The sequence below is a fragment of the Vulpes vulpes genome, chromosome 11 (genome assembly GCF_048418805.1).
Source record: "Vulpes vulpes isolate BD-2025 chromosome 11, VulVul3, whole genome shotgun sequence".
NCBI lineage: Eukaryota > Metazoa > Chordata > Mammalia > Carnivora > Canidae > Vulpes > Vulpes vulpes.
The window spans coordinates 35,565,194-35,588,093 of NC_132790.1; the positions used below are offsets into that span (position 1 = coordinate 35,565,194).

Consider the following 22,900-nt stretch of genomic DNA (forward strand, 5'->3'; position numbering starts at 1 on the left):
CCTTTGAAGTCTAACGTTCAATTATTGTGTTAAGATCTCAAAACCACCAGACTGGAAGAAGTCCCATCCCTCCTCAAAGTAGGAAAGGGAGAAAGGCTGCTAACCACACTGATCATAAAACGCCTTCAAAATATTTTTATCAAGGATCAGGTTATCCATGGGAAGAATAACTTGGCCTTTAGCCTCTAGATCATCATTGTTCAAGAAGAATATAATAGTAACCAAAATATCAGCCATATATGTATTTTTAAATTTTCTAGTTAACATATAGAATAAACTAAAGAAAAACAGAAAAACATAATTTTGATTATTTTTATTAACCTGATATAACCAAAATATTACAATTTTAACATGTAATCAAGAAAAATATTAATGAGACACTACTTTTTCCTCATACTGTCTTCAAAATCTAATATTAATTTTACACTTCTAATGTCTCTCAATTCAGACTTCCAACATTTCAAATGCTTAATAATAGCTACGCATGACTACCCAGCCACTTTACTAGACAGCACAGATCTATGGTGTATCTTCAGAAACTGATAGATAGCCCTAGGGACATCCATATTTCCCCACCACATAAGGGTTTAGCCTTGAAATTAATTGTTATAGTTGAATTTGATGTCAATTGTCAAGGCTTTGATTCATAAGGTGTTTTCTCTGAGAGTAGTAACATCACCCGTACCTACACCTCAGCAGAAATGAAGACTAGGAATTAGCTTTCCCATTGTGGAGCAGGAAGGGTAAGAGGGGGACATCACTGAAGAAGCAAGGATTCTACCATTGACTCAGTTTCCCTTTCAGATAAGACACTTTGAAAGGCTTGTAAATATTAGCACATATAAGTCATACAATAAAATCTATGCCTATGCAATAGACATAGATAAGGAAAAAAATTCGAATCTAAGGCTGGAATATTTAAGAGGTAGTATTAGTTAAGCTAACACTGATTGGTCACATAAAACTCTAGAGTATCATAGCCCAGATAGTCTAAAAACCTGAAATTCCTCTTCCGGTCTTTAAAAACCCTGCATCCAGGCACCTCTTCACAAGCTTGGGCTAAATCTTTCCTAAACAGTACTTGGAGTTTCCTCCCAGTTTGCTCCTCCTCTTGGCTACCCAACAAAACCATCTATCACTCCCTCAATAAGATTACTGAATCAAAACTGATTTCAACACTTTCTCCTTCATCTCTGGACACAGGGGTCATGTTTCCACTCCTAATTATTAAAGATTTTGCATGAACTCTCAAGAAGAAAAGCCAGTGGTTCTGGAAAGCAGGATGGTGCATTTGAGGAAAACTGGCTCTATGATCTCCTTGCCATGTGACTTTTAGCACATGAACAAGCCCCCCTAGGTTTTAGTTTTAACATCTATTAAAAGGGGGTATAGTAACACCTGACAGGGTTGTAAAAAGGGTTAAAATAAATAACGATTATGAAATTCCCAGCACATAGTAAGCACTCATTGAGTAAATTCCTTCTCTTCTTTTGTAATACACTGGCCATCGATGGCCCTGTTATGTATCACTGCCTTTTTGACTCATCCCCAATAGCTGGCCTCCCTCCAGTAGTAGTATCCGTCTATTTGAATAAGGCTCAGTATGAATTACACATGGAAACAGGACCTCAGGGCTTTTTCCCCCTCAGCCTACTGAACTGCAGTGAAGAAGATAGACAATTTATGTGTTCTTTTTCTCTGGAGGATATATTATCCCTTAACTTAAGATTATGTCAAAAATATTCTGCCCATGATGCTCCTGAGGGATTTTGTGGCACTAACTGTCCCTCCCATCCAGCCAAAGCCCTACATTCTGCCTCTAGCCATTTCTGTCTTACAAGCTCCGCAGACTGTGGTGCACACTCAGGAACTTGGCTTTGTTTAGCCCTAAAGGAGGGGATAATGAGGGAAGAGGTGAGAATCACCTAGTGCTGTGAAAATCAATGTTATTGACTGCTGGACTAAAGAAAAGGGAAAACAGCCTTGTTGATTCTGGTGGACTGGAAGGAAGGGGAGGAATGGGAGGTGGGCAGCAGAGTCTACATAATAGGAATGGGCAGACAGTCTTGACTGAGTAATTCTCATTACAGATAAACAGTTCTGTCTCACCGATCTCCACCCACCTTCAGCCTCTATTGCTCCTATCATTCTGCAAAACTATCCTCTAACTTGTTTATCTGAACTAAAGCAATGTTTTAGCCCTAAGAGGGAAAGTGAATGCTTTTCACTACACTGGTGAAGTCTCCATTTTTCTTTAATATATTTTGAATTTTTCTTATTTACTAGTTATATTAACTGATTTTTTTAACCAATCCACTGCTTTTCTAAAAAATTTTACTGAACTATTTTCGTGAGTCAGAATTTTTTAAATTTCAAATTAAATTAAATTCAACAATTCATTATCTACTAAACACAGGCATAGATATCCTTTCTTACTAATAGCTCTGTTCCTTGTAACAATACAGTATGTAGCACATAAGGGAGATTCAATTAATGTTTGCTTAAAGAAAATAAACTGAAGAAGACATGAAATTCCATTCTAGTAGAGAAAACAAATATGAGTAAACATCTCCAATATAAGGGTTATACCTGTTACACTGGTAATACAAAGTGCTACACTAGTAATACAAAGCTTAACAAGTATTACACTAACAGTACTACAAAGTAATACAAAATATTGAAGGAATAGGAAAGTATATCTGGGAGAAGATAATAGCTGGCAGGGTCTTGACTGATTGGACAGTTACTTATAAGGGAAAAGAAAAGGTGAATACATTTCAAATCTAAAGTTACAGACTAAGCAAAATCAATTAAAAGGAAAAATAATGACAGATTTTTTTTTACAATGTTTTAGAATTTGCAAAATGTTTTCATACACATTATTCTGTTCATGCCCTGAAACAGCCCTACAGTGTGCAATGTGCATGTTTCAAGTCATCTTTTGTGTTCAGAAAAGATTATTTGGAGCTCTCCTGGTTTGCAAAATTAATATTTAATTTTTAAGTTATAAATTAAAAAGTCTAGATTTGTACTTAACTTCTTAAATTCAATTTGTAATTTACTCTTCTATTTATAAATCTAGCAAGATTTCTATACTCACTGTTAAGGAAATTATTATGGCTCAATTAAATTCCCCTTAAATATTTTGACCTGCATTTATAAATTTAATATATTTATTTTAAAAGTTTTCCCTAAACTGTACCTTATCTGAGAATTTAGGATTGAATTTAGGATTGAATTGAATTGAATTCAATTTAGGATAAACTGTACTTTATCCTAAGCATTTAAATAATTATTTTATATCTGAAGATTAAAACTTAAAATATGGGGAGTTTTAGGCTTTCTTTTATGTATATTCCACTACAGTACAAATGGTAAGATTCTTTATATTTCTTATCTTAAAATCTCAAGTCAAAAATGATTTAATTCTTTGACATTCTAAAAGTGAATTTGTTAAATACTTTAGCAAATTCTCTTTAAAATACAAATACAATAGAACTACCTTACGACCCAGCAATTGCACTGTTGGGGATTTACCCCAAAGATACAGATGCAGTGAAAAACCAAGACACCTGCACCCCAATGTTTATAGCAACAATGTCCACAATAGCCAAACTGTGGAAGGAGCCTCGGTTTCCATCAAAAGATGATTGGATAAAGAAGTTGTGGTCTATGTATACAATGGAATGTTACTCAGCCATTAGAAATATGAATACCCACCATTTGCTTCAACGTGAATAGAACTGGAGGGTATTATTTTGAGTGAAGTAAGTCAATCGGAGGACAACATTATATGGTCTCATTCATTTGGGGAATATAAAAAATAGTGAAAGGGATTATAGAGGAAAGGAGAGAAAATGAGTGGGAAATATCAGAGAGGGTGACCGAACATGGGAGACTCCTAACTCTGGGAAACAAACAAGGGATGGTGGAAGGGGAGGTGGGCCAGGGGATAGGGTGACTGGGTGATGGGCACTGAGGGGGGCACTTGGTGTTATACTATATGTTGGCAAGTCGAACTCCAATAAAAAAATATACAATAAAATAAATAAAATACATGTACACACACTATCAAATATGTATAATTATTGCATAACAAAAATATTAATAAAAAAGTTTATTTTCCTTCATTATTCTATAATTCATTAAAATCTTTTCTTTTTTAAATATTTTTTTAAATTTTATTTTTTATTTATTCATGATAGACATAGAGAGAGAGAGAGAGAGAGGCAGAGACACAGGCAGAAGGAGAAGCAGGCTCCATGCCAGGAGCCTGATGCGGGACTCAATCCCGGGTCTCCAGGATCGCGCCCTGGGCCAAAGGCAGGCGCCGAACCGCTGAGCCACTCAGGGATCCCCCTCATTAAAATCTTTTCAAGATTAGAGATACCTTGAAACAATTATGTAAATTTTGTGGTTGGTTTTCCAAGAAATTTTGAGGGTTTTTTACTTAGCTGATTGAGATTGTATCTTACATAGAGATCTTGGCTGGGAGATGTATAACTGCAGATTGTTGGGTGATTGTTCTCACCTTCTCAACTCTTGACTAAACATTGCTTACAGTCACTATCTCATGAAGTGAGGAGTTTGTAGAGAGGAATTGTAGAGGGGAATTTTGTCCTAGCCCATGTCCACTGGATTCAAAATAGACTGTAGGGAACCGTCAGCTACACAAGTTCACAAAACTACCAAGTTTAAAGTTGAGCCTCTTTACTGCTTCCATTGGCACTTCATTGGCTTTCTTGAAATATTCAACATGCCCTGAATGGATCCTTCATACTGCTCAGCATTTATTTGTCCAAAGTGATGCTCATGCTATTAGGTTGATGATATCATTATCATTTTGATTAGACCACAAATTAAACATCAGAAAAACTGATTTACTCACCCAAAAGTATTGCAGACTATTTTGTAAGTGGAGATAATGGATTTCAAACTTAGGTTTTCTACCAAACATCCATTTTTTCTATATCTCTGCTATGGCACAGGCAGTAGATGGATACATGGTCGGACCAGTTTCTGGCTGTGTATGTTGCATGTAAGTGCACTCTAGCAGAGGTGATGAAAAGAAGGTTGAAGTCATACCATAAGGATGAAGAATTTTTATGGCAGTGGGAAACACAGAAAGTTCGTGAACAAATGGATCGCAAGTTCTTATCTGTGTTTTAGAAAATAGGTTTGGTGTCACTGTGGGGAGGATAAATTTGAAGGGGGAACAGAGAGGGAATAGGGAAGCTAGTCAGGATGTGCCTGTGGTAATACACTGAGAGGTAATGAGAGCCTCCATTGAGGAAGAAAGAGATAGAAAGAGACAAGAGGTAGGAGAAATCACTCAGAGGTAGACTCTACAGGATTGGTGGACTGATTAGATTTCTATGGGGCCTGGAGTGTTAAAAATGATTTCTGTGTTTTTGCTCTAAAAGCCTAGGAGAATAGTGATATTAAGGAAGTTGTCTAGTTGACTTCTGTTTAAAATAATCACACACACACACACACACACACACACACACACAGCTCAAAGCAATTATTTGGTAGGGTGAGTGTAGAGACAGTGTTAGGAGACTAGCTAAAGGAACATATCTGCATTAAGTATACATATTTTCCCTGTTTGATGTACAATGGCAACGATTCTTTTGAAACTCAGATTCACCGTATATTTTTTCCCAAACTGCATCTCATTTCAAAGCTATTTCAAGGTTATACTTGAAAGCTTTCTATCCTCTGCTGAAAAGTAATGGTCGGAGAAAAACAATGCTATCTGTTCCTGCCTACCTTTATTTATTTACTTTTCAAAAAGTTTTCCCAGTATGTAGCCATTAAAAAAAGACGCTTATGAAGGATTATTAATGATGTGAGAATGTCCTTATGATATGGTATTAGATGAAGACACTGTGTATAAATAATACATTTTGACCCTACATATGTTACACACATAACACATATACATTCATATATACACACATACACACATATATTTTAAAAATGAAAAGAATACAGATATTTTATATATGCATGGCAAGATTATGAGCATGTATAAATTTTCCTCCTTCTTTGGACTTTACATATTTTCTATAATGAGCATATATTGCTTTTATAATCATAAAACAGTTTAGATACAATTCATATTGACCCATTTAAAACTAATTTCTATATTTACTTTTCCTAAACAGTTTGAAAGAGTACAGATTATAAATAAATTGACTAAATATCCACCATAAATGCAAAGGGCTCCTTTAGTTACTCCAGCAAGATTCAGGGATCTTCTCCAGAAATCTACCCAAATCCCTCCATCCTAGGTTCACTATATACCCTGTGGTCTCACTTTCCTTTTCAAATCTAGGTACAATCTTTAAAAACAAACAAATAAATCTATATATACCTTTTTCAAGAATATGTAAATCTAAGTACACTCAATATAATATAATAAATAAATAAAACATGACTCAAAATTTGTCTCCTATTCATCTAACTTTTATTTTGAAGATATTCCCTCAGCTTCTTTCAATTAAATTCTGCCTCTATTGAAAGTGTGAAAGTCGTTTAGAAGTCTAAACAACAACAACAACAACAACAAAAAGGTCTAGTTTACATTTGGGAAATATTTAGGGCCAGACCTTCCCAGGGTCAAATGTCTCTTTGTTTTATTGTTCATCTTTCTCTTTTCGATTCTCAAGAGCTAGGTTATCCTAGCAATATCAATTCATCCTGGAGAGTTTTATTACCCTATTTACTACTCAAATAACAAGAGCAGAGTTGAGCAAATTGGCCTCTTTCAAAGGGTGTCCATGCTTCAATTGATTATGAATGTCTCTTAAGTGTCAGCATCCCTAGAATCATGGGAGGGTATAGGTTACCAGGCCCGTGGGAATTCTTCTGGCCACTAGCTAATGGAAGAAACTATGGCACATCCAAATCAGGGGGAACGGGGATCTGATCTAAATCGACAACCCAGAGATTAGCCCAACAGAGTCCTGGAAATTAAAGATATGTAAGGGTGCCCTTCTGGTGAAGAAAATCAGAAGCCAGAGCTCTCAGCACCAGAGCGAGGATCTAGAGTAAAGGAAGTCTCCTTCTGGGCACTGCCCTATCCTGAGCATTGCTTCCTGTGTCTGGCATTTAACCTTGTACCAGTTACTTGCTGTGAGGCCCTGGACAGCTAAATCTCTGCAACTTAGTCCCTTCACCTGTAAAATGGGTTTAATAAAAAAAAAACCTCTTTGAGTTATTGTGAAGCTTGAATGAGTGAAGCACTTTGAACAGTGCCTGCCAACACATCACTAATACTCCATAAACATTAGCTATTGCTATTGGGCTTTACTGAGGTATGTTGACGGACAGGCTAAGTCTCAAAGGCCAGAGCCAAGGCCACAGAACTAAGTGCTGAACCTTGAATTCTCAAATGAGTATACTAAGTATAAATGGACCAGGCACCTCACCTGTGTTCAATGCAAGGCTTTCACACATTAACTTAGTGATGTTTGTCAACTAATGTAATTCATCATCTCCCAGATGCATATTCCTAATTGAGGTTGTATGTTCCTTAAAGCAGGGAACATGCAGTAGCGTCTTTCAAATTGTGAGTTATAACTTGTTCTATACTCATCCAAACTCATTAATAAAGGTAAATGAAGGAATCGGTTTTAAATGGGTCAGTATGAATTGCAATTCCTCAACCATTTTTCTGATTATAGTACATCTAGAAAATCCTTACCAAAATTATAAAAAAGAAACAAAATTTTAAGATGTAAAAATAGAATAGAGAATGTCAGAATGCATAGCTTTGGGGAAAGTTAAATATTGCTTTGTGAAACTTATACATAGTGAGTTGCAATTTTTAATTTATATTTCTACTATAGGCTGCAGTCCAAAAAGTTTGAAAAACTGGATATATATATATAAATAAAATATAATAAAAATATAATATTATATAAAATATTATATATTATATATAGTACATATATATAAATATATAAAATATTTATATATTCTATATATTTTTATAATATACATTTAAATATATTTTATTTATATATAAAATATTATATAAAATATAATAAAAATAAAAATATATATTACTTATGCAAATATTAACACATAACAATTTCTCAGCAAACTTGTTGACTCTGCTTTAATTCCAAACATAAGCCATAAGATAGTGTTTTCTAAATTTGTCTACAGTAAGAACTACCTAGCATGATTTCCAGATTCCTGCTGCTATCCTAGAGGTTCTGGTGTTGGAGAAATAATGTCATAAAAGAGGCAATTATTTGCCATTAGACAGGAAATCTGTCGAAAGCAAAATCAATTCTCCTTGTTGTGTATGTATTCTTATTTGGTAGTACCATGCCTAATCCAAAAATGCACTCTGTAAATTGTGTCCTACTTTTTAAGGGACTACCATTCATTCAATCACTCATTTAGCAAGCATTTATTGATCATCTCCCACATGCAAAGCAATAGGGATATAAATGCATATAAGACATGGTTCCTGCCCTCAAGTAGATTCATTGCAGAACTAGGGCAGTCCCCTGAAGATCAGATCTGAAACCAAAAATAAAATGAAGTCTTGAATGTACATGTATGACATAAATCTTAAGTGACTACCCTTCAAAATGTTCAGAAGATTTGAAAGCAGTAAAACTGCAATAGGAACCATATAGTAAAGCATTTTTCTCTAATTAATACTGGTTAAGTATAGAAGTGCTGAAAACCAGTACCCCAAAGCTGAGGACATTTCAGTAAGAGGGCAGGAAAAACAAAGATAAATATCCAAAATAAAATTATATACAGACCTAGACAACTTGTCTCTAGTCTCACTGGTACCAACCTGATCCAAGCTATTAATGTTCCTTACCTGGATTACTACAGGACCTTCTAACCAGTTTCTCTGCTCTGGCTCTCGTCCTCTTAGTCTCTTTTCAACACAGCAACCTGAATAACCTTGTGAAAACATTGGTCAAATCCAATGCCTCCTCTCCTAAAACCTCTGCTGGCTTCCCATTTCACTGAGAGGAAAAAGTCTAACTTACAAAGCCCTATGTGATATACTCACTTTGACATACTTTTGCTCTTTCTCTTGCCAGGCATACTGGTTTCTTAGACATACCTTCAAAGTCTGGGCAGGCTCCCATTTCAGGGCCTTTGCACTTTCTGCTACCATTTCCTATATAGTTAATCCCTTCACATCCTTTGGGTGTTTACCAAAAGTCACCATCCTATTAAGACTCTCACTAATCACTTTACCTAAAACTGTAACCTCAAACCCTTTCCACGTTCATATTTCTGAACTTCTTTTCATGTTTTATTTTTTCTTTTTAGCATTTGCCATTATTCACTATGCATTTTTTAAATTTTTATTTTATTTTTATTTATTTTGAGAAAGAACAAGCATGCATGAGTAGGGGGAAAGGCAGAGGGCAAGGGAGAAAGAAATTTAAGCAGACTCCATGCTGAATGTGGAGCCTGATGCAGGACTCAATCTCATTACCCATGAGATCGTGACCTGAACCAAAACCAAGAGCTGGACACTTAACCGACTAAGCCACCTAGGCACCCCTACACTATGCATTTTACTTCATTGTCTCTTTTACTATCTGTCTACCTTATTAGCATTTAAATTCTATAAGGATAAGGAATATTGTCTGATTATTGTCTGTTTTATTCCACCCTGTATTTTTAGCAACTAGGTCAGTGCTAGACACATAATAGATGCTCATTAAATATTTGGTGACTGAATGAATGTAGTATCAGAACAGACTCATGCTCTGACGCTAACCATCATTTACTAGAAAGAAGCAAGAAAAGGAATGGCAAGGTCATATTATGTAAAACAAATATAATTTTATTATTTAGTTAATCCCTTACCTTATTAAAAAAATTGAGGTGTCTGTGTTATAGTAGTTATAGATCATACATGTATATTGCCTATTTAGGAAAGTTTTTTTAAAGGTTTACAGTAAAACAGACCTGATTTAAGAGCTAGCTTCATGGGCACTTAATATTTGTGTGACATCAGGCAAATTATTTTTGTTCCTTCATTTATAAAATAGTGATGATGATAATTCTTACATCATAGGTCACTGGAAAGCATTTTGAAAGAATATGTGCCAAGTTATTGGTGTAGTCCAGGGCTTATACTAAGAGCTCAACAAATTATAGCTATCATTGCTATTGTTTGCTATGCTGTTTTATGCTTTATGAATTAATTCCTTGTATTATTGTTTAAAGTTTTGCATTGAAGAGCTTCATTAGAAATTATAAACCCAATATATTGAGTTGGCTTAGGTATTATAAACCCAATATACCAAGCAGGTGCACACCATTTGGAGGCCATGATATAAGGGCCCAGTGAGGGTCTAATATATTATTGGCCTCCTAAAAGAGATAATTAACTGAAACTCTGAGAGGGACCACTCCTGTTTTGGATGAGCCATAGGTGTTACACAAACTGTCCACACTTTCTGATTCATGACTCCAGGCCCTGCCTACAACAAAATAATGTATTTATTAAAAGCATCAATATGTGGGATGTATCATGAAATCTAGCTGAAGAGTAGGCATCAGTAGCATAAGGAGGTAGAGTTTCTGCAAGTTTCCCTTTCAACCAATATATCCATCATTTTTTTAAAATTCCTAACATATAAACGACAAGGGACAAAAATGAACAAAATAGTAAATTGCTCTTGTCCTCAAATGCTTAAAATACAGATGCAATGAGGGCAATACCCACACATAATCAAAATTACCTAGCAATGTAAGATAATGATGACAAAGTGATGGCATAAGGCAATGTAAGATTTATTGCCACAAATGATGTAAAAATTGCACTCATTAAGTCAAAAGAGGGATAAAATAAGGGAGCTTTGTGGCTGCATCAGCTTCTTGTAAGATAGACACCTTGGGAGAATAGAATTTAGACAAGCCAAACCATACAGAGAAGGGATTCCCATTGCAGGAAACAATTCTAGCAAATACTCAGAGGCAGAAAAGGGTGCAGTGTTTAGAAAAGAATGACTTCATTGAATAAACCTGGTAGAAATGAGCATGATGAAGGTCTGAGTTGTAGTTTGGCATCCAATAAATTGTTTTAGTTTGAGTTATTGATTCTCTCCAACCTTGCTATACGACCTGGCTATACAGATCTGTAAGAGTGACTGAGCACAAGTGGTTGGTGATTGCCAAATCCAGTATTTAATCCCCAAACCATATATGACTTTAAAGCCTATGGTTTTGTTTTTCTCTCTCAAAATAACTTAAAAAGCATTAAGATAAATAAATATGGGGAAAAGCTGAGTAATAAAGAGCAATCTGGTACTCAGTTAATGCAATCATCCAACAAATATTTACTCAGCACCTACTATGTACTTGGCATTCTTCTTGATGCTGATGATATAGAGACTGGAAAAAACAATCAGAAATCCTGGTTTTTGTGGAGTTTATATGCTAATATATGTGCCTGTGTGGTAGTGATGGTGATAGTGGTGGGAGAGGGATATTATATCTGAATATGTTTCTCATTAATTATAAATTTCTTTTAACTGGGCTCAATTCCTAGAATATCTTAACATGATTTTTACTGAAAGCAAGTCTGAAGTCTTTCCCCTATCTGATGGCCTCAATTTTAACCAGTTATGTGTTGAATTGATTACTTACTATATTCTAAGATTTTTTACAGTTCTTATGTGCCTTATCTCACATAATTCTTACTATTATATTATTTTATTGTACTTCAGGTAAATCAAAAATTTTTGTGCATAAAATTTTCCATGCAATCAGTGGAAAAGATAGACCCAAATGTAGTTTTTTTCAGAATCCCAAAAGCCTAGGCTTTAAAATCATTTTGCTATACTCTTTTTCTAAAAAGTTCTTATATTTACTATTAAGGAATATCAAAAATAAAAGAGAATTCTTGAATCTATGAGGTAGGCAGCAGGATATACTAGAATGAAAATAAAGCAGTAAACTAGGTCAAGAGATCTGAGCCTTACATTAGGTCTGCTTCTGACACACTATGGATCAGAGAAAATGGCCATATCCTTTATCTTAATTTTCTTATCCGTGAAATGGGTGTAGTACTTGCCATTTGTATTTCAGAGATTGTGGGTCTGTAAGTGTATATGGGCATGTTTATAGCAGCGGGATGAAAGAAGGCAATAATGAGATGAGGAACATAAAGTTATTTAGAAAAGTGAAAGATATCATCTGAATGCAAGTTATCAATACCATTACTTTGAAAAATGGAGTCATTTCTAAGGACAAGATGATATGGACATCTCGTACAACAAACTTCTTATATGTTTTCCTATCAAAGAGATACCTTTTGTACAACATAAGCAATCTGAGATGAGTTATTATACATCTTTATAATGATTACATTGCCCCTTTTGTGTGAACAGTCTCAGATTAAGTTAATCACATTCTTTAAAAATTAAAAGGTAAATCTAAGCCAATATTATATGACTGTTTATCAAACTCAAACTTTGAGCTAACAACAATAACAATAAAAACCCCACAGAATATAAATAACATCCTTTGTTTAGAAGTTTTCATTTCCTTTCCTTCTTTAGTAACCTCTCTGTCCAGAAATAGGTGGCAAAGTAACACAATTTCTAGAGTTAGATTGTGGTGATCACTCAGTCAATTCTCACAGCACTGGCCTCAGCTTCCATTTATTTGTTTTGCCCTGTTAATTCACTGTTCAGCCTTGCAAGACCCCAGGCTCCATCCATTTCAAACTATTTGCAGCTCTCCAAAGTGCTCTGCTTCTTAGTACCATGTTTTTCTTATTTTCTCTACCTGGCCTGCCTGCCTCACCCCAGGCTGCCTGGCAAAAATTCCATTAGCTGTCAAGATTCAACTCAGAGGTGACTTCACAGTGAAACCTTTCTTGACCAGTCCATGTAAAATTGACCACTGTTCTGTTTTTGTTTTGTCCCTACAATGCCCTGAATGGACTTTCATTACTAGTCCCATAATATTTCAAACCACTTACTTGTTTCTATGTCTGTGGCCTTTCCAAGACAAGAAACTTCTTGAAATCAAGGACTGTTATCTATTGATCTTGGTTTCCCAGGCTCTAGCATGGTGCATAAATCACAGTTGTCCTTCAAAATTTTTTGATAGATGAATGAATAAATGGTGACCCATGAGTCACATTCTGAGAGATGTAAATTTTGTGTGTGTCTACAGTGTGTGTACTATATATATACATATATAGTGCATATGTACTAGATATAGAGACACACATATATATAGTATATACATGGAGCACAGGTTTAATGCCCATGTTACATAAAAATATACATGAAATATAATAAAATATTCCACTCTCAAAAAATTCTTTTGACTGTACTATATTATAAATGTCCAATTAACAAAACAATCATTGTATAACAATAATTGTGACATTTATGGCTTTTTCTGTGCAGAAAAAAATAAATAAGAGATGCTTCTATTTTCTGAAACTTAACCACCTTAAAAGTTTTCAATCACTCTAACACCAATAATCTTCAATCATGGAAGCATAAGAAGCTATATGCTACATAAAAGACTTTGCCAGAACCAAGCAAATAAGAAATTCTAGGCACAACGGAAATAAAATCAAATATTTTAAAATTTAATATGAAATAAAACAAATATTAAAAATAAAATTATCAGATAAGACTTTATTGTGCCAACTTGATAAAATATTAGACAACAGGTGAAATGTAAACTCTTTTAGAAAACCTTGCTGTCTCAGAAGGAAAAGATAACCCTAAGAGAAAACAATGCAAGAAAGTTCAAGAAATAATTATTCAAAGGGCTTAAACGTATGTAAAATTGAAGTCAAACAACTCAGAGCAAGGTTATATGTGTTGTATGTGGTAATGTGCATGTTCTGAGCTCCTATTGAAGCATTTGTATCTCAGTACAGACTAGCCAAAGTACTAAGAATTAATTATCCAAAAGTCATCTGAATTAAGATACTGTTGGTGAAAGTCTTTTCATTTCTTTGCTTATTAGTCTAAGCGAGAAAGAATTAGAGCTCAATCCATCAAGACCACACTGATAGTAGTCAAGAGTTTAAAAAAAGAAAAAAGGGATTTCCCAAAACCCATAATAAAGGAACTTTGGACTTGGGTTTTCCTGCACTTCTGAAATATGACAATGGACTATCAAAACAATTGTTATCTCTTAATCTAAAATTATGTATGGAGATTTCTCTGAAAAAAAAAAAAAACACTGCCTTTCTCCTTCAAAAAAAATGAGGAGAGAAAACATTTACAATTCATTGAGCCTAAAGAACAATGTATGCTAAACCCCACAATTAGGAATAGGAGATGGTGATGGAGAAATCCAAGCTGACATTTGGGCACACTCTAGGTTTTTAAATATCTCTTTTCATCTTATTTACTATATCCATCATATGTATGGGAAAAAATTGATTGCTGAACTTAATCTTAAAAGTAGTAAAAACTAAATTCTGTAGAACTCTGCAAAATGATCCACAGAATGCTGTCAGGCTGTAGTTGTAAAAGAACTGGTCATCAAAACATAAATACTACCTGTTTGAAAATCAAATCGAAAACAAAAAGGCTTACAAAAGAATGAGCAGCAGGGAGCTCTTTAAAAACTTGTAAGCACGGAAAACAAAACTTTAATGCCCAGACATATTAAAATACTCCCCCAGTAAAATAAAAGGGGGAAACATTTTACATTGACATTTTTTTAAAGGTTCTTATTTTAGGTATTTGAGTCTTTATTTATTATTATTTTTTTTTCTGAAAGGCAATCACCTCCCTTTTGGACTTCCTTCAGTAAGGTATACAAGTTCAAAAAGCTAACTAACAGAGGATGTGATTCACTTAAATTATGCAACTGGAATTCCACAGCTGGCCTGTTTGTCTGGCTCAGTGCTGAATGAACAGTGTCAGAAAACCTCTCCAACAATAACGCCGTCCTTCCCGTCAAGGGGTAAATCTCCCAAACTTAGGCTCAACTTTGGAGGCTTATTAGCTACAGCGAGCGAATGTCAGCGGGGTGACACTGGGGCAGCGGCGCCCACGCAGCCTAAGCAGCCAGCCCACCCAGGGCAGAGGATTTGTACAATCAATATCACCAACTTCCAATGATAATAATTTGTTTATATGAACGAGATGGTCAGATATCCCACAGATCATATTCTAATGCCATTATAGACACCTAATTTAATCCCCAGCTCTTAATCAATTAAGCTGCATGAGCACAGGCAGCTCACAGCACTTTTTAAAAGAAAGACTTTAAATCCTAATCTAAAGCATGCTGCATAGTTTTTTACCTTTTCTGATTTCTTGGTCTGGCCTACCTAAATCATTTTTCATCTTTTCCTCCCCCAACTCCACCCCCCAAGTGTGAGCGTGAGCCTGAATTACAAATAGTTAAACCTGAAGGTCACTTCACAGCAGCGTTCCAACATGCTCCCCCAGCGAGGCTGCTCGGCAACAATAAAACAAAGCCCTTGCAACCACCTGTAATAATCTGCTTGCTCAGCCAGCAATCCGAAAAGTCCTGGAGCTACACAAGGTAGACATTTTCTGCAGCTGGTTTAACATGTATATTGTGCCCAGTTGCCGGCTCGCCTCCTCTTACCTTCACGTTAGTCCGGAGTGCACAGTAACATGCAAAGAACATTGCAGTAAATAAGGAGCATATGGACCGGTATTCAGCTTCTCAGCACAGCGCAAGCCCCACACACACGATCCTGGGCATGTGCTACTAAGGAGCATCCGTTCCCTCTGTCAGTTTGAAAATGCATTGATCTCTGTTTTCTCTGACTACAAAACGACATGTCTTGAAGGCACTGAGTGAGAGCTCAAAATCTCTTCATTGGCTATATATAGCATTGTGCCCAGTAATTTCAATTAGCTGAGAATTCAGCATCTGAAAGTTAAGACTTCAGTTGCTTTTCCTTCTAGCATTTTAAATCACTGGGTTTAAAAAAAAAAAAAAAAAACGGGAGGGGGGAATGAGCTCACTCAGGAAGGAGGGGGGGAAAGGTGAAGAATGAAATTTAACCAATGAGTTACTTATATTTCTGGAGAGCCCTGGTATTATCCTATTAGATACTTTACAATGGGACTGCACCGGGCAGACTCTAAATGAAGAGGAAACCCCTTTCCCTTTGGAGGTTTAATATGGGCTCTGCACTAGATTCCAGGCTATTCTGATGCAGCACCCTGTTTGGCAAATAGTACAAATCACTGCAAATACATCTCATTCTGCTTTTTCGTGTAGAATAGTACCAAGACCAAAGGATCACTGTCTCCCAAAGTCCCTAAAATGTAATTTGGGTTCCCCTAGGGTGATCTGTGGATACATGCTTGAGAAATACCACCTTCTCTTACTTCCCTGTCCTGTAATATCTGTTACATCTTCCAGGGGTATCTAAAGTTGCCAGGCTTGCTAGCAAAACACTGCATCTATTTTTCCCCCAAAACTAAGCTTTATTGGTAAATGACAATCAATAATAGAGGAAGGGATCGAAGTGAAGATAGAAGATTCCAGGGGATAACATAAGTATAGATTCAGTAGCTACTGCTGCTGAATGTAACACGTTCAGCTGGCTCTGGAAGGGAAAGAGCAAGAGAGAAAAATAAAAGCTTCTGCCCCCATGAATCCATAAGGGGAAAAAAAACTTAATTCAAAAACATCGTCAGATCCTACTGTCTGTTGTCATTCCAGTCAGGCACCGGATGCTGCAAATTAACTCAATTTTTACTGAGCCAAAAGGACAAAGTCCAATTTAAGGTTCTAAACTCTTATTTCCAGCCTTAGAAAGCCCTAATTCTCAGCTAGAATTCTGAAGCTATCTGGCGAAATGCAAGCAGAAATGAACAGTTCTCACTGCAGCAAAAATAGTGGGAGGAAAAAGAGTGGTTCTGTCTTTGCCACGACGTTCCCCCATCAGCTTACAGCAACAGGGAAGATAAGCATAACTCAGTAGAAAAAGCTGCAGTGACTTTTAGGATTTTTCTTTAATATGTTTTGCATAAGCCACCTCCCCTCTGGTGCCTGCAGTGGTGCTGAGGCACTGTCAGAGCCACTGGGCATTTCTCCTGGGCAATGAGGTGAGGCAGCTTCAGTAGGAAGCAAGGTATTTATGGGAGAGAAATTAAAGGAAGAAGAAAATCAGGATTTTCTATTTCTCTTAATGACAAGCATTCAGAAAGTGTCGTCAGTTCTGACTAAATAGCTATTTTGGGCTGTCATTGTTTGTGCCTTTTTTTAGGAAGAAAAAAAAGCAATCTTGTCTTAAGCTGGAGATTTTCTAGCATCGTAAGAGAAGGCAGCTACTTAATTTGATTCCCAGTTCCGTCTGTCATACGAGTCTAGGTAATTACAAATTGTAAGCACTTGCAACACAACCAGTGACTTCCAGGACATTAAAACATCAACATGGAGGCCCAACTCTCATGGTTTCACAACTTTTATTAATGGCTTTAAGTGCAGAATCAAACATTCAGTTCATAACACTTTCCTCTCCTGAGGTCATAGCAGGTCACATTTCCTGCAGCACTTCCGGATAAACAAACCCAAACATAGCAACTCAATGCCAAGAAAAATAAGGAATTTTCAAATGTGTTTCTCCATGGGGGGCTCAGAAGATTTTTAAAAACCCATTTTTCAACTTGTCAATAAGTAATATTAGTTGTCTTTTTTTCATTAGGGATTATGGGGGGGAAGCAACTTTATAGCTTTCTTAAAATTATTTAAATAGACCCTGAGGTATTTGGATGGCCCAGGAAAGACAGGAAAGTGCTGGGAAATGTTACAAATCTCAGAACAGTTCATAGGGAAAGATTAAACAAAAGTGAGGTTATAGGTGAAAAAACACATGTAGGCAGTCAGGGATGACTTCTGACAGGATTTCAGATACAGTGTAAATGTATGGACATTCTAAAGGAAGGCTCTCACACTTAACAATCTGCTTAAAACTTCCACCCACACTTATTTATCCCACAGCATCCCAATACAGACCTGGGCCATACCTGTAGATTTGCTGCTTACGTTTCTTAACTGTACTAGGATAGCTGACTTATTATCTCATTTTATAGATGCAGGAAAAGCACTAACTACAATGACAGTGTCCCACTAAAAAGTATTCCCTATTTTTAGGCAAAGAGTTCAACAGGGCAATATACCTGCTGAGAGACTAACGTTTGTTATTATAGAAGGGAATGACAACTGGCTATATATTTTTGAGACAACATCATAAATTTAGACTCCAGTACTCATGAGTGAGGAGTCTTGGAAAATAACTTCCATGTCAGATCCTCTCTTTTACCATTTATAAAACAGAGATGTCTAAAATGGAAATAATACTTAATTCATAGTGTCATTGAGAAGATTCAAGATGAATCCTATCATCAAAATAGTCTAGACAGATCAAAAATTTAAGCATAAAAATTGAAATCACAAACGTATTAGAAGAAAACAGATTTGGTTTTCTATAAATATTGGAGTGGAGAAATCCAAAGCCATATAAGAAAAAATAAACAACTGTGACTATATAAAAATATAAAACTTCTGCTGGGCTAAATTATATACAATGACAAATGACAAAATGGGAAAACAATGCAACATATTCAATGGAATATTTCCTAAAAATACTATTCTTTCTAAGTATTTCTAAATTTTAAATATTTCTAAGTCTTTCTAAAATACTTTCTTCCTAAGTCACGAGGAAAATATGTGAAACTGAGTGAAAAAATAAGTAAAGAACATAAAGTGGTAATTCACAAAAAGACCATAAAATACATTTAAAATGTTCCACCTCCTTCATATTTAGGCAAAAGCATAAAAACTAGAAAAACTTTTTAAATTGATAAGCAAGTACTAATGGTGAAAACTTTGTGAAAGGTATTAAATCTATCAAGTATTTTAAAAGGCACATTCTCCTTGATGTATTGATTTCACTTCAATTCCCAGGAATTAATCCTAGATAGATACAGATATAGATATAGATGTATAGATGTATATAATATCTACTAATGCAAGACTTATTTGTAAGATTACAGTTTACCTATACCACAGAATATTATGTAATCATTAGAAAAATATAAAGTACATGTACATATTCTTATATCAAAAGATGTTCAATTTATAATGTTAAACATAAAAGTAAGGTTGCTAAAGAGTTTGTATAGTATGAGTCTATATTTGTAGGTTTATTTATATGTAATTGTGATAGAGGGGCTGTGTCTGTGTGTGTGTGTGTGTATGTAAAATTTTGACAGTGTTGATCACTGAAATTGGGAGTAGGCTTAGGGAAGGAAATCAAACATTACTTTTCATTTTTCCTTTTATATCTTCTATATACTGCAGGTGCCTCACCCACAATCAACAATTTATCCAATATCCTCTCAGTAAATGAGAGAAATAAAGACACAGGAAGGGACCTGTGAGGAGATTTGGCTATTGCAAAAATAAGCACAGGTCAGAGACAATCATGATACAAGAGATGGAAATGTACCAATTCCTAAGTGATACTAGTTCCTGAGTACCTCCTGTAGTATGGATCTCTCTCTCTAGTCCTGAATGTCGATATCTCCCTCAAATGCATGTAATTCTAACATGTAATATATTGGCCTTTAACACAAGCCAACTACTTTTTTTCTTAAATAGAAAAGCTGCTATCAGGTAAACTTGATTTTAGTCAGATTTTTCCTTAAGCACTAAATTTAGAACCTGACATCTACATATAGTTTGTATTTCTCTTTCATTCTCTCCCTCTCTCTCTCTCTTTTTACAATGAATTTTGCTGTAGACTGAACATTTGGGTTTCACCCCAAATCCCTATGTTGAAAACAAATCCCCAATGTAATGGTACTTGGAGGTGAGGCCTTTGGGTTAGGTCCTCATGAATGGGATTAGTGTCCTTATAAAAGAAGTCCCAGACAACTCCCTCACACCTACCATCATCTGAGGACACAATAAAAAGGCAAACACCTAAAAAAAATTAAAAAAAGCAAACATCTATGATCCAGGAAGCCAACTCTCACCAGATCTGCTGGCACCCTGATCTTGAACTTCCAGCCTCCAGAACTGTGAGAAATAAATTTCTATTGTTTATAAGCCACTCAATTTACAGTATTTTATTATAGCAGCCCAAATGGGCTAAGACAAGCATATAATACTTTTTGACTATAACCTAGTTTTTATTAACTTTTTAATATTAAGCAATTTGCCATTATAATTTGGTAATAATGACAGCAACAATGTCTGTTAATATGGACAAAGGATTCACATATCTGGACAAAATTCTCCTTAACTATTAAATAAGGAGGTTGTACTATCCAGGTCTCTTTTTTCTAGATTTTATTTATTTTTTCATGAGAGACACAGAGAGAGGCAGAGGCACAGGCAGAGGGAGAAGAAGGCTCCATGAAGGGAGCTGGACATGGGACTGGATCCCAAGATTCTAGGATCAAGCCCTGGGCCTAAGAGAGCCCCTCAACCACTGATCTACCCAGGCGTCCCCTATCTAGTTCTTTCTTAAAGGCCGAGTAAGGTAGGTTTGGTAGGTTTGCTTACTTTTTGTTTTATTTAATTAGGACAGATAAGGTATGTTTAAATGTTAAGGATCCACTAGAATGTATTCCAGGCCAATTAAATCAGAATCTCTGGAGATGGAACCAAGGCATCAGAATTTTATAAAGCTCCTCAAGTGATTCTAATGTGTATCTAGGATTGAGAATTACTTAAAGCAGGGTCAGCTGCTGATTCTGTAAAGGGCCAGAAAGTGAATATTTTATACTTGCAAGCCATACAATCACTTTCACAACTACTAATTCTACTACAACTACTCAACTTTGTTGTTGTAGTGAGAAAGCAGCCATATATAACATATAATGTGATCCAATAAAACTTGATTAATAAACATTAAAACTTGAATTTCATATAATGTTCACATGTCAGGAAATACTTTTATTGCTTTTGATATTTTTCAAACATTTAAAAAATAATAAAAACATTTTTTAGCTTGTAGTTTGCCAACCCTACTCTGGAGCCTCGAGCAGTAGTTCTCCAACTGTGCTCCCTCAGCTAGCAGCATCAGCATAAACTGGGAATTTGTTAGAAAGCAAAATTTCAGGTCATACCCCAGACTTACCAAACAGAAACTCTAGTTTGTGCCTCAAGAATTTCTGTAAGCAAGCCCCCCATGTGATTTTCATGTAAGCTAAGGTTTGAAAATCACTGCTTTAAAGGAAGAAAGGAAACTAATAGTTTAGGCTCCCACAAAAGTAAAAAGAGATGGACTCCAGAGTATAAATAGAAGAATTAGTCTTAGAGGAGAAATAATATAGAAAATAAAGAGAAAAAGACTGCAGAGGCAAGTGAGACCATTCTAGGATGGAGGCTCAAGCCTGAGATAGAGGCCAGTTGAGCAAGTGGCTATCTACTGACACCTTAGAATTTAATCTTTTTCCTCTTAGAAACTCTAAAAGCTCTTAGAGTAAAAAATCAAACTGAAACCAAACCAAAACAAAAAAACACAACTTGGCTTTAAATTCCTTTTCTGCCATTTACCAGCTGTGTGACCTTGGGCAAGTTACATAACCTCTCCCTGAAACAGAGTATTCCTCTGTAAAATAAACCTATTTCAGAGGGATGTTGTAATGACTACAATAAGGTGTGTCAACTACTTACCTAGAACCTGGTACATAGTAAATGTAAGTGGTAGTTTTTAGTGTAAGGAAGGCTGAAGTGACAGAGCAGAGGAGAAATATAAAAAGATGTTATCATTTCTCTTGACAAACTTCTAAATAACTAGATGATTCCCTAGGGGTTTGTAAACCTCGGACTTCCCTAGGATTTCTAATCAACCCTGAAGGGGATTCTCTGGAAGTCTGGCTATCTTATTAACCTCTGAACTGATATCATAGCATTGAATTTCCTTGTATCTTCCTTATAGTTTCTCTGAGATAATAATAACTCATTTAAAAATTACAAAGCATTTCAGACTTTCTCAAGATTTTCTATGAAAGTATCCCTTAAAGTAGAAGGGGATGCATTTATTACCTGTGAAGAACAGGAACAAAATGGAATTCTTCAATGTTTCATTTGTTATCCTTAAAACTTACATAAATGTTAAATTCAAGTTGACAATATCTCTGTATTTATTATAAAGTAATATTTTATATTACTTACTGACCACTAGATTTTATAAGCTAAGAAGAGTGTGCACTGTTTGTCCCATGGTTTCAAATACCCTCTGAATTATGTACTATTTGTGTATGCTTAGGGATATCTTGCTTTAGTTCACAAAGCAGAAATAGATCCTATTTAATTCTTCATCTTCATATTGGCCTTAAAGATATTGTCATCATCCCTTTAAATCTAGTGAGACTACATAGAACTTTTCCCCTATATTTTCTTCTAGGAGTTTTGTAACTTCAAGTCTTATATTTAAGTATGTAATGTATTTTGAGTTGATTTTTATGTCTGCTGTGAGATAAGGACTCAATTTCATTCTTCTTCATGTGGATATTCTGTTTGCCCAACACTATTTATTGCATAGACTATCCCATCTCGATTGTATTCTTGGTACCCTTGTCAAAGATTAGTTGGTCATATACACAAGAGTTTATTTCTGGGCCCCTCTGCTATGTTCCATTGGTCTATTTCTGGTTTATGCCAGTAAGATACTGTTTTGATTATTAGAGCTTTGTAATATAATTTGAAATCAAGAAAAGCTTTGTTCTTTTTGCTCAGGATTGTTTTGGCTATTCAGGATCTTTTGTGGTGCCAAATGAATAATCAGATTGTTTTTTCACTTCTGTAAAAAATATCATTGGAATTTTAAATCAGACTGCATCAAATCAGTACACTCTTGAGGTTGTATGAACATTTTAACAATATAAATTCTTCTAATCCATGAACA

General features: G+C 35.4%; 1 protein-coding gene across 16 annotated transcripts in view; it reads right to left on the reverse strand.

Annotated features, from left to right (window-relative positions):
* DLG2 (discs large MAGUK scaffold protein 2) overlaps positions 1-22,900 on the reverse strand; it is a 1,531,179-nt gene that overhangs the window by 1,335,967 nt on the left and 172,312 nt on the right. For 6 of the 16 annotated variants that reach the window (XM_072726085.1, XM_072726086.1, XM_072726080.1 and 3 more), the window contains exon 1: positions 15,607-16,140. The exons of 7 other annotated variants lie outside the window; for them this stretch is intronic. In XM_072726085.1, coding sequence (XP_072582186.1) covers positions 15,607-15,648 — 42 coding nt within the window. In that variant the 5' untranslated portion in view covers positions 15,649-16,140. Of the gene's footprint in view, positions 1-15,606; positions 16,928-22,900 lie in introns of those variants that run through there. 3 more of the 16 variants (XM_072726070.1, XM_072726066.1, XM_072726065.1) reach the window with 1 other exon arrangement.